The sequence below is a fragment of the Parus major genome, chromosome 28 (assembly GCF_001522545.3).
Source record: "Parus major isolate Abel chromosome 28, Parus_major1.1, whole genome shotgun sequence".
NCBI lineage: Eukaryota > Metazoa > Chordata > Aves > Passeriformes > Paridae > Parus > Parus major.
The window spans coordinates 831,274-842,541 of NC_031797.1; the positions used below are offsets into that span (position 1 = coordinate 831,274).

The 11,268-nt window shown below is 60.9% G+C and overlaps 1 protein-coding gene across 2 annotated transcripts; it reads left to right on the forward strand.

Annotated features, from left to right (window-relative positions):
* Positions 1-840: 840 nt before the first annotated feature.
* On the forward strand, positions 841-11,072 carry MFSD12 (major facilitator superfamily domain containing 12). 2 transcript variants are annotated; one of them, XM_015651534.2, is made up of 11 exons: positions 841-1,170; positions 5,782-5,992; positions 6,830-6,953; positions 7,173-7,370; positions 7,612-7,704; positions 7,792-7,884; positions 8,566-8,736; positions 8,996-9,090; positions 9,759-9,889; positions 9,983-10,060; positions 10,481-11,072. In XM_015651534.2, exons 1-11 carry the CDS (start codon positions 888-890, stop codon positions 10,573-10,575), a joined length of 1,572 nt encoding a protein of 523 aa, XP_015507020.1. In that variant the 5' UTR covers positions 841-887; the 3' UTR covers positions 10,576-11,072. The 2 variants fall into 2 exon arrangements, with proteins under 2 accessions (XP_015507020.1, XP_015507021.1); XM_015651535.2 differs by lacking the exon at positions 9,983-10,060.
* The last annotated feature ends 196 nt before the right edge of the window (positions 11,073-11,268 follow it).

The window sequence follows — 11,268 nt, forward strand, 5'->3', positions numbered from 1 at the left end:
TCATTACCCAGGAGATCCCAGTCACCCCAAATCTCCCACAAGACTCCTACTAACCCCAGTGCCCATTCAAGCAGGGGGTCCCCATGACATCTGTAGTCATTCCAGTGTCCCAGTGACTCTCATCTGACTGGTTCCAGTGCGTACAACCCCTGAACCCTCACTCCTGTAGTCTGCCACTCCCCCCACTTGGTGCATACTGAGATATTGGGGTGACTGGGAGCAGTGTGATGGTGTACTGGCATCACTGGAACTCGAGCAACTGTGGGCATCATGGAGACCCCTGGCTTGAATACCGGGGTTACTGGGAGCAGTGAGTGTCACTGGAATTCTGGGGTGCCTACTGGCAGCATGGGGACCATCCCCTTGCTAGGGTGGGTACTGAGGTCACTGGGACCAGTGTGGGGGTACTACAGTGACTGGGACATTCCCTTGTGTAGGTAATGGGACTGTTACAGGCAGCACTGGTGTGACTGGGAGCAGTGTGAGGGTAATACTGGGTGCAACTGGGAGCACTGTAGGGACATTACTGATGTGACTGGGAGCAGTGTCGTAGTACTGGTGTGACTGGGAGCAGTACAGGGCCGCTGCTGGTGTGTCTGGGAACGGTGTGAGGGCAGCTGTGATGTGTCTGGGAGCAGTGTGGGGTCAGGAGTGGAATCCCTGCGATCGGTGTAACTGGGCGCTCGCCCGCTCCCGCGTCCCCCCTGCCCGGGTCACCGCCCGCTCTCCCCGCGGCGGCCCCGGGGGATGCGGGGGATCGCCGGTCCCGGGCGGTCCCTCCCTGTCCCTGCCACTCCTCCCTCCTCCCTCCCCGTCCCCTCCCATTCCCTGCCGCTCGCTCCCGCCGGGCCCGTCCAGCCGCTGTCCCCGCGGGCTGTGGCCGGGCCATGGCGGAGCCTCCGCAGTCCCCGGCGGCCCCGGCGCTGCCGCTGCGGGCGCGGCTCAGCTTCGCGTGCGGGCACTTCCTGAACGACGCGTGCTCGGCGCTGTGGTTCACCTACCTGCTGCCCTTCCTGCACGCCGTGCTGGGCTACGGGCACGGCGCGGCCGGCGGGCTGCTCCTGGCCGGGCAGGCGGCCGACGGGCTCTGCACGCCCCTGCTCGGCTTCGAGGCCGACCGGGCCCACGGCTGCGGCCGCTGCGGGCGCAGGAAGGGCTGGCACCTGGCCGGTGGGTGCGGGGGAGCGGAGGGAGCGCGGACACCCGCATGGGGGGTACGGGGGACAGGGAGCTCAGACAGGGGGATCTGGGTGGAGAGGGCTGACCCCGGCAGAGCCTTTCTGGGGTGCCTGGAGTGGAGAGCGGTGACCCTGGGAGGCCTTGTTGAGGTGCTTTGGGTGGGGGACACCCGGGGGAGCCTTTCTGGGATGTCCTGAGTGGGCGTCATCTGAGGGGGAAACTTTGCTGGGGTACTCTAAGTAGAGAAGGATGACCCCGGGGGAGCTTTTCCGTGTGTCTGTGTTGGGGTACAACCATCAGAGCCTTTCTGGGATGCTCTAAGTGATCAGGGATGGTCCCAAGGGAGACTTTCTGGGCTGTCTGGGAGGAGACATCCAGAGCCTTTCTATGGTGCTCTAAATGGAGAGGCATGGTCCCAGGGAACCCTACTGTGTTGTTCTGTGTTGAAAAACACGCGGGGGAACCTTTTTGGGATTCCTGGAAGGGGGTGGCCCAAGGGTACCTATCCGAGGTGTCTTGGGTGAAAATGGGTGGCCCCAGGGTAGCCTTTCTGCAGTGGCCTGGATGGAGATGAATAGCCATGGGGAGCCTTTCTGGGGTATCATGGGTGGGACACACTGCTGGGGTGCCAAAGATAAGAGATGGGTAACCCCAAGGGACTTTGGTTAGGGGAGGAGAGGAGAGGGGAGGAGTAGGGCTGTGAGGGCTGTGGGGTGCTCTGAGTGGAGAGGATGGCTCTAGGGGGGCCTTTCTGGGGTGCCCTGAGGGAGTGGACCGAGGGTGACGTGTGAATGTGAGTGACCCTGGAGGAGCTTTTCTGGGATGCCGGGGGTGGCAGACACCCTTCTGAGGTGCCCAGAAGGGAGAAAGGTGGCCCCAAGGAGCTTTTCTGAGGTGTCCTGAGTGGGGGCTACCCAGGGGAACCTTTCTGGCATGCCCTAAGAAGAAAGGGATGACCCTGGGTGAACCTTTCTAGGATGACTAGGGTTGGGACAGTGGGGGATGCTGGGTAGAGGGAGTTGGCCCCAAGCAGCTCTGCTGGCGGGGCATGGATGGGGGACACTCTGCTGGGGGGCCCTTTGTGGACATGGGTGGCCTTGGAGGAGCCTCTCTGGGGTACAGGATCAGCCCCAGGGTACCTTTCTGGGGTGCCCTGGAAGAGGGGGAACAAGACCAAGGGTGCCTTTCTGGGTTGGAGGATCAGCCTTGGGGATTCCCTGGAGTGGGGAGGAAGCAGGGTGCCTTGTAGCATTGAGGTCTCCCTGAAAATGTGGGAGCCTTTCTGGGGAGGGGGACCATTATGTGGCAGTGAGGTGGGGACAGGGTACCCCCAGCTGGAGAGGAGCAGCCCCAGGGCTGAGTGGAATTGAGTGCCCTGTAGTGGAAGGGAGCAGCTCCTCCATGGAAGGGGATACTGCCCTGGGGGCTTTTGGGGTGCTCTGTGGAGGGTGAAGGGGCTCTGGTGTGTTGGCAGTGCCCTGGGTGACAGGAAATGGGTCTGGGGTGCCTTGTGAGGAGGGGATAGTCTGTGAGATGCCTTTCTAGCATCTTCTGTGGCAGCGAGGTGGGGACAGAGCTGCTTCATGTGATGGCAGGATGCTGAGGCTGGATGGGGAAGGGGCACCATCCCACCCCGAGGGGATCCCTGCTGTCCCTCAGCTTTGTGTGTGTGGCTGGGGTTAGGGTTAGAGCCTCATACTCAAACCTTGGAGCTGCAGCAAAACCAAGGCCAGCCGTAAAAACGGGGCTTTCCCAAAAGCCCAGGTGCTTCCTGAGCAGCTCTTGGTGTCCCCAGGGGGAAAGCCTATGGCATGGGCCTTTGGCTGTGCTGGGGCTGTGCACCCCAGGGGCCAGCAGTGGGGAACAGCACAGGAATTATCGACAGGTTTGTCTTGCATTGTGCCCTGGGTCAAAAAATGCAACAGAGTGCAGGGATTGGTGGAGACCCATCTATTGAGGCCCCTCTCTGAGGGGACAGTGTGGCATAGAGAGGGGTCCTTGGTCTTTCTGTGAGGGGACAGTGTGATGTGGAGAGCAGTGTGGTAGGAGAGGAGTCCTTGGTCCCTCTCTGAAGGGACAGCATGGTCTGAAGAGGCATCCTTGGTGCCATGACTGGTGCAGGAGCCTGCACATCTTGCTTAGCTGGCACTGGGGACGGGGGAGTTGGTGGAAGAAATGGCCGCTGATAACAACCCTCGGTAACAACCAGGCACTGCCTCACTCAGAGCAGATCTGTGTGGAGGGAGGACGGTTGCAGTGTGGGTCCTCTTATCTTGATCCCAAATTTATCTCGACCAACTGCTTATTGCAACCCAACGGCAGCTGATAAGAAGTCTAACCTTGTGGAGCTCGGCTTGGTGAGTCGGGGAGAGTGCTGAAGGGCGCCAGTGTCACCCCTGACCCAGTGTCAGCTGCATCGGTGCCCTAGATTTAGGGAAGCGGCCGGAGCTGTTTCCTCCCCCTGCTCCAGCTGGGTGCTGCCCCGTGAGCACAGAAGGGAAGTCCTAACTCAGGCCTTGCATGGGGGCTGCAGGGTGCAGGGAGCAGAGCTCAGGGCAGGCTGGGGCAGGGATGCAGGCTGTTTTCCAGGCTGGAGCGTGGGTTATTCCCAAGGCAGGGGCTTTCCCAGCGCCCATCTTGGCTGACCACAGTGACCGGTGATGGTGGCAAACCCACTGGAGCTGGCTGTGCCGGGGCCACTCGGCTTCCTCAATCACACTGCAGCGAGGGGTGTTGTGTGGGAGCGGGGTGTCTCCTCCGGTGGCAAACCCGTGCTCACATCAGAGGAAACTGAAACCGCAGCCTCGGGGCGGGGGAGACACCACGAGTTGCTATCAGTGGCATCTTCCCACCGCAGCCGCGGTCCCAGGTCTTCCCACAAGCAGTCCTGATGTCCCTGCCTGCTAGCCAGCTCTTTTCTGGGGTCCAGCTTCCTGATGCAGTGGGGAGGAAGGTTAAATGTCTCTTTGATGCCTGTCTCAGCCTGTCTGGCAGTGCTGTCCCAAAGTCCCTGCCCCAGGTGTCTCTGCCGAGCAGCCTGACACTCTCGTGGTCCTGCCCAGCGGGGCCAGAGATGAGAAGCTGGGCCTTTGCCTGCCCAGGGTGGGCAGAATGGTCTTGGAGGGGCTCCCATGACTTGGGAGAGCAGGGGGCCCCCAGGACCTCTCTGACTTAGTGCAGCCACTCCTGGGCACTTGGGGTGGTCAGTGGTGTGACCCTGGTGGTAGACACTGCCTGTCCCAGGGGGACACAAGGAGGAGGTGACACTCCTGTGGTTATGCTGGTGGCGATGGCTCATGGGTGGGCACAGGAGCAGCCCTGGAGGCTGCAGCAGCCAGGTCCCCACAGCTCCTGCCCCAGTGTTCCCCTGGGAGCCCTCAGCCTTCACAGGGTTGCAGAGCCTGACCCTGTGGGGCCCTGGGACCCTCACCTCTCATCTGGTCCCAGTTAAAACCCAGGGAACAGAGAGACTCTAGGCTGGTTTGAGCCTTTGTGGACCTTCCTGTGCCTGTGGTTTGGGGCACAGGCACCACGTGCTTGAGTCCCCTGTCCTTCAGAGGACCACCTTGAGCACCAAAACCAACTGTGAGCCAGTGTGGGGACCCAGCACCCTTTGATGGGATGGGTGGGGCTGGGCTGGACTTGTCACTGCTGCCTTTGGCTTTGCTCTGGCCGGCATGGCTGTGCTCTGTGGGAGGAGGAGGAGGAATTCCCCTTCATGGGTGGGAGGAGGAGGAATCACTCATGAGGAGAGGTTCTTGCAAAGTGGAGAGGGTACCTTGGGGACCTGGCAAAGCAGGTTCCCCTCAGCTGTAGAAACAGCTCTGCATCAGCATGCAGTGAAGCTGGGGACATGTAGGACAGTACAGGGGGACTGAGCAGCAGACTCTGTGTCGGGGCCTGGGGGTCTGTGGAGCCGCTTGGCAGAGAGACTCTGTAACTTTGGGAAAGGGGAGGGAGGGGCCAGGCTGGCCTGTGCCCCACACAGCGTCCCCAAGCTTTGTCCCTGTGCTGTCCTGCCACAGCAGAGGGAGGAGCCTGGCTCTGGTGTTCCTGACTCAGCGGGGCCTTCCCAGAGCCCCCCATGGCTCTGTGTCACCCTGTCATGCTGTGGGTGATGTCTGTGAGCGTGGCAGAAGCTTGGCTCTCTCTGCCAGCCCCACTCTGCCAGCCCCATGGGAGAGGGGACATGGAAACAGACGGGGTGACAGCCAGAGCCCTCCCTAGGGGTGCCGTATCACCACAGGCAGACAGCAGGGAGGGGTTATCTGACTGGTTATCTGCACCTGGGGACACTCTTGGTGTCGGTGGGTGTGACATTGAGGGTCTGTCATGATGTCTTGGGACAGAACAGTGCCAGTGCTGTGCTGGGAAAGGACCTTGACTGGGGGGTGTTTGTCTGTGCTGGGTACCAGAGGGAAGGACATTCCCTGTGCAGGATGGGCTGAGGGAGTCTGGAGCTCCACGTGTCTCATCTGGTTGGGGAAAGGACCCACCTCCCTCCCCAGCTCTGGGGTAGAACCTGTGTCAGAGAGGGCTGTCTGTGTCACATTGGAATCCCAGCCAGGTATGCAGTCTCTCACTGCTCCACTCTCTCCCCAGGCACCACCTGTGTCCTTGTGTCCTTTCCCTTTGTCTTCAGCCCCTGCCTGGCCTGCAGGGAGAGCACTCCACAGTGGGCAGCCTTCATCTACTACCTCCCCTTCATCGTCATCTTCCAGTTTGGCTGGGCAGCCACGCAGGTGTCCCACCTGGCCCTCATCCCCGAGCTGGTGAGCAGTGACCATGGGAAGGTGGAGCTCACGGCTTTCAGGTGAGCACAGCCACACCTGGGATCCCCTGGGGCTCGGGGAGCTGCCCTGCCCATGCTGGGTCCCATCACTGTGTGACAGGAGGCCCCTGGGTGCTGTGGCACACCAGAGACCTCGGCATGGCAGCACAGGGACTGGGCCATGTGGGTGCCCTGTGGGATGTGCCAAAGGTTGGTGCTGGTCCTGGGTTGGTGACTCAAAGCCTTTGCTACCAGGAGGGAATGTCTTGATGCCAGGGATGTCAGTGACATCCCACACCCCGTGGGACACTTCCCTGAGCTGGAGACACCTCTGCTTTGGGAATTGATGGCGGCATTTAGGGGACGGGCTGTTCTTCCCAGATGCCCTCAAGGAGAGCTGAACACAGCTCTGAGGACTGTTGTGGAGGTGAGATGTCTCCAGGGCCAGGTGGGCAGTGCACTCGACTCATCTCTGTCAGGATCGGGATGTGGGATGGGATATTTATCCTATGGAGCAGGGTGAACAAGGAGGATGTGGGGTAACCGCGGGTCCAAGTGGTCCCACTCTGGGGACACTGTGTCAGACATGGCATCCTTGAAGCAGAGGTGAGCTGTGCCTGGAGGGGGAATCAACTGACCTGTAGGAATCGTGGTTTCTTCTCAGTCATGCCCAGAGGCTTGGGCTGGGCACACTGGGATTTGCAGCAGTAAGGCAGCTTGGCCAGATGCCTTGTGTCCTCAGAGGTGTTGCCTCAGCCATGACATGGGTGCAGAAGCTGTAGCACATCTGGCTTGGGGGACAGCCATGGGCAGAGGTGTCCTGTTGTTCTGTCACCATGCTTGTCCCTCTGCATCGCCCCAAGGTTTCTTTCCGCTCAGGTATGCCTTCACCGTCATGGCCAACATCACTGTGTATGGCCTGACCTGGCTCCTGCTGAACTTCCAGACGGACCAGCCCGACCACATGGAGCACCTGGGCCCACAGGACATCCCTGTGTTTCGGGTGAGTGGCAAGGCACAGTCCCTGGGGTTCCCTCTTCCCATGACTCAACTGGGGAGGTGCTGGAGGGAGTCAGAAGGCAATGCCCTACAACCTCACCAATTGGGTAAGAGCCACATGGAGCCCTCCCTGGGGTTTGGGCACCCCTCCTTACCCTCCAGACTGCTGGGGGGCTGATGGTGGGCTGCCCCACTGCTGTGCTCACACCCACTGCCTCACCAGAACTTGGCCCTCATCGTGGTGGGGCTCGGGGCCGTGTTCTCCCTTATCTTCCACCTGGGCACCAAGGAGAGGCCGTACCCACCAGAGGTGCTGCCCGAGCCAGAGGAGAGCACCCCGCTGCTGCACAAGGAGCCCTCGGGTCCCCCGCACCCACTGCTGCTCTGGAAGGACTGGCTGCTGGAACCCTCCTTCTACCAGGTACGGCTGGGCAGGACTCCCTTGGCCTGGGCTGCTGCCCTGCCTGGGCACCCTGGGTGTCCTGCAGCCATGGGACCTGCCCAGGTGCGGGTGGCGTTGGAGAGAGGGGCTGTTCTGGGTACCCATCCACCACCTCAGAGGGACCATGCCCTTCCCACTAGGCACCTGTGCCCTGATAGCTGGGCAGAGAAGGTCCTTCCCACAGGCTGAGCACTGATGCCCTGGCTGTATCCCCTCCCAGGTTGCAGTGCTCTACATGGCCACCCGCCTCATCGTCAACCTGTCCCAGACCTACATCGCCATGTACCTGACCAACTCACTGCTGCTCTCCAAGGTGGGCACAGGGCAGATCCAGGGGCACATGAGAAGGTGTCCTGATGTGGTCTGGGGCTCATTTCCTCCCTGTCCTTGTCACTTGCAGAAGTACATTGCCACTATTCCCCTAGTGATGTATGTCAGCGGGTTCCTCTCCTCATTCCTCATGAAGCCTGTGAACAAATGGATTGGTCGGAACGTAAGTCCAGGGTGCTGGATTGACCCCAGGAGAGGCCCAGGGGCCAAATCCTGGCTGTGAGAAAAGTTCCTGGCACACCTGAGGTGGAGAGCCGGGACCCCTTATGGTCCCTCTGCCAACAACCACCCACTGCAGCATGGGTCCTGCTGGGACTGGGAGTGGTGGACAGGGATGGGGATCTGGGTCCTACTAGGTCTGGGGATGGTGGGCAGGGATAGGGGCAGGAGCCTGTCTTGTACATCCCTGGGGCTGGGGAAGGCAATGCTGGCCTAGAGTTACCATGTCCCATGCAGGCCTGACTGGGCTGTAGAGCCCTGTGGTGCCCATCGGGGCAGAGGGGGGTCTGGCTACACTTGCCTGAGTGGGCACACGGTCTGCAATGCCAGCAGCAGGAACCTGCCCCTGTGTGCTGTTGGGTGCCAGTGGAGTGTCCCCTAACCTCACAGACACGCTCTCCCAACTGCCCAGGGCACAACCCTTGGGCTGCAGAACAGCCTCGAGTACAGCAAGGACCTACTTTTGGAGTCTTCTTGTTTAAATACAGCTGGGACAGAGCCAGGGCTGTCCCTCATGGGTCCTGGGCAATGCTGGCCCCATGCCCTCCCTGCTTTCTCCTCCCTCCCCATGAGTGCCAGCTGATGTCTGAACTCCCCCTTCTCCCTCTGCCCAACCCCATCACAGCTGACTTACTTTGTGGGCATCCTGGTGGTCCTGGCCTTTGCCTCGTGGGTGACCCTGGCCAGGCCGATAGGAGATGAGATCTACGGGCTGGCAGTGCTGCTCGGGGCCGGCTCAGCCACCATCCTGGTCACCTCCCTGTCTATGACTGCAGATCTCATCGGCACTAACACGGTATGGCTGCTGCTCCTGGTGGGATGGAATGGGGGGTCACAGCAGGCACAGAATCTGTAGTCTGGGGTGGGCACTGGTTAGGATTGGGGGATGAAGATGCTGGGGAGGGAGCTCTGCTGGGCAGCCCCTGTGTGCTGTGCCCTGTGAGTGGTGTGCCCCATGCTCTGCTGCTCTGCTGCAGTGAGGGCTCTGCCCATGAGAGGGCACACAGGGCTGTGTGGCCCAGCATAGCCCAGCATGGTTCCCTTTCCTCCCTCAGCACAGCAGCGCATTTGTCTACGGTGCCATGAGCTTCACGGACAAGATGGCCAATGGCCTGGCTGTGATGGTGATCCAGAACCTGCACCCCTGCCCGTAAGTGTCTCTGCAAACCTGGGACCTCTATTGCTTAGGGGCCATGAGGAAATATTCCAGGGTTGGAGCAAGAGTCATGGGAAGGAACCAGCTCAGATTTATAGAATCCCAGAATGGTTTGAATGGGAAGGGACTTTAAAGCTCATCTCCTTCCACTCCATGCCGTGGGCAGGGACACTTTCCACTACACCAGGTTGCTCCAAGCCTTGTCCAGCCTGGACTGAAAGACTTCGAGGGATGGGGCAGCCACAGCTACTCTGGGAACCCTGTGCCAGGGCCTCACCACCCTCACAAGGAAGAATTCCTTCCCAATATCTCATCTAACCCTGTCCTCTGGCAGTGGGAAGTCATTCCCCCTTGTCCTGTCCCTCCAGACCCTTGTCCAAAGTCTCTTTCTAGCTCTCCTGTAGCCTCTTGAGGCCCTGGAAGGGGCTGTAAGGTCTCCCTGGAGCCTGTTCTTGTCTGGCTCTGATTTGTCTTAAACCTCTCTTCACCTTCTCTCCTGGCCTTGGACGAGGGCCCAAGCCCTGGGGATATCCTTGCCCTGGGCCTTTCCCTCGCATCCCAGTGGGAATCAGTCCTGACTCTGATATGGGGACATGAGACAACTGCCCATAGCCTGGGACTCCAGTCCCGGTCTCCAACCACATCCCTGCCTGTCCTCACAGGACTGAGCTGTGCTGCCCTGCCTGTGTCGACTTCTACCGCTGGGTGATGGTGCTGGTCACTGGCGGCATCGCCATTGCTGCTGTCACCGTGCTGTGCTGCATCATGGTGTGGCCCATCCGGATCCGCTACCGTGAGTGGGGCTTGGGGGCAGCCCAGTGTGGAGCTGGGTACAGCTGGGTACGGGTCAGTGCCAGCCCGGGCTAAAGCTGCAGTGTCTTTGCAGATGGCCCCAGTGCAGCAGCAGTGGGAGCCCTTTCATCACTGGGCTGGCTGTGGCTACGTTTGCAGGGGAACCGTCATGGTAGGGCATGGGGCAGGGCCATTGTCCCACTCCCACTGCTTCCCCCAGAGAGGGGCTGTGTCTGCTTGCTGTGCCCTTCTGGGGGGCAACACCGCCCTGGCCTGGTCATGGCCACACTGGCAGTGGGGCTTCAGGAGGTGTCAGGGGCAGCTTCATGTGTTGGCAGCAAACGTGGGGGATGGTGGGGTGACCTTTGCCAGCCTGAGGAGCCAACACCCCTGCTCAGTGCTTTTTCTGCTTCCCTGGGTGCCAGTGCCTGCTGTGGGGTGGGGGAACAGGACAGACCCCTCATGTTGCTTGAGGCCCTGCTGCATCAGGCCCCTGGTACTAGCAGAAGAGTCCGGGAGGGCCAGGCCAGCACATGTGGGTCACCCCACACTGCCATCTCTCCTGACCTGTCCCTTCCTCCTCTTCCTCCAGGTGCTGTCAGCCTGCAGGGGCTGAGCAGTGCTAGGACCCCTGAAAGTGGCACTGGGAGCGCTGAGGGAGAGAGCCAGAGCAGCACCATCAACTGAGTGGGCCTGTGTCCCTGGCCACCACATCCTCAGGGCTGTGTCCCTGGCCGCCACATCCTCAGGGCTGTGTCCTCAGCCACTGTGTCCTTGGCCACTGTGGTGCCACACTCTGAGTCTGGAGGGTCCCCTGCACTGGGGGCCACTGGGCTCTGGGGAGGGGGGTGACCCCCACCCTGTCTCCTTGCACTGGACTCATATTCCCACGAACTTGTATTCCCATGAACCCTGGACTCATGTTCCCATCCTGGACTCTCGTGTCCCAGACCCCACCGGGCCGATGAAGGCTGTCTGTGGTGCAGTGTCACCGGTGCAGGGTCACCTGTCACCTCTCACCTGCACAATGAACATTGCCAGGCCGGGGCAGCCCTAGAAGAGGATGGGGCACCCGGCCCGAGGTTTTAATCTGCTTTTGTAAGGTCAGTACGTACAAAGGGCACTTTATAAAGGAGGAGAAAAAGGAGAGGAAAAAAAGCCAGCCGCAGCGCTGATGGCCCTGCGATGGGGGTGGGCTCCGCACGGGGGTCTGGGGTCTCTCGGAGAGGGGAGTCCTGAGGGCCGGGGGCGGGAACAGCCGCCCTCAGCGGTCGCACACGAAATGGGGGAGCTGGAGACGCGTGATTGGTCCGTGCGCGGAGCCCACGGGACCGGACAGCCAATGGGAGCGGGCCTTGCGTGCGGGGGGCGGGAACTGGG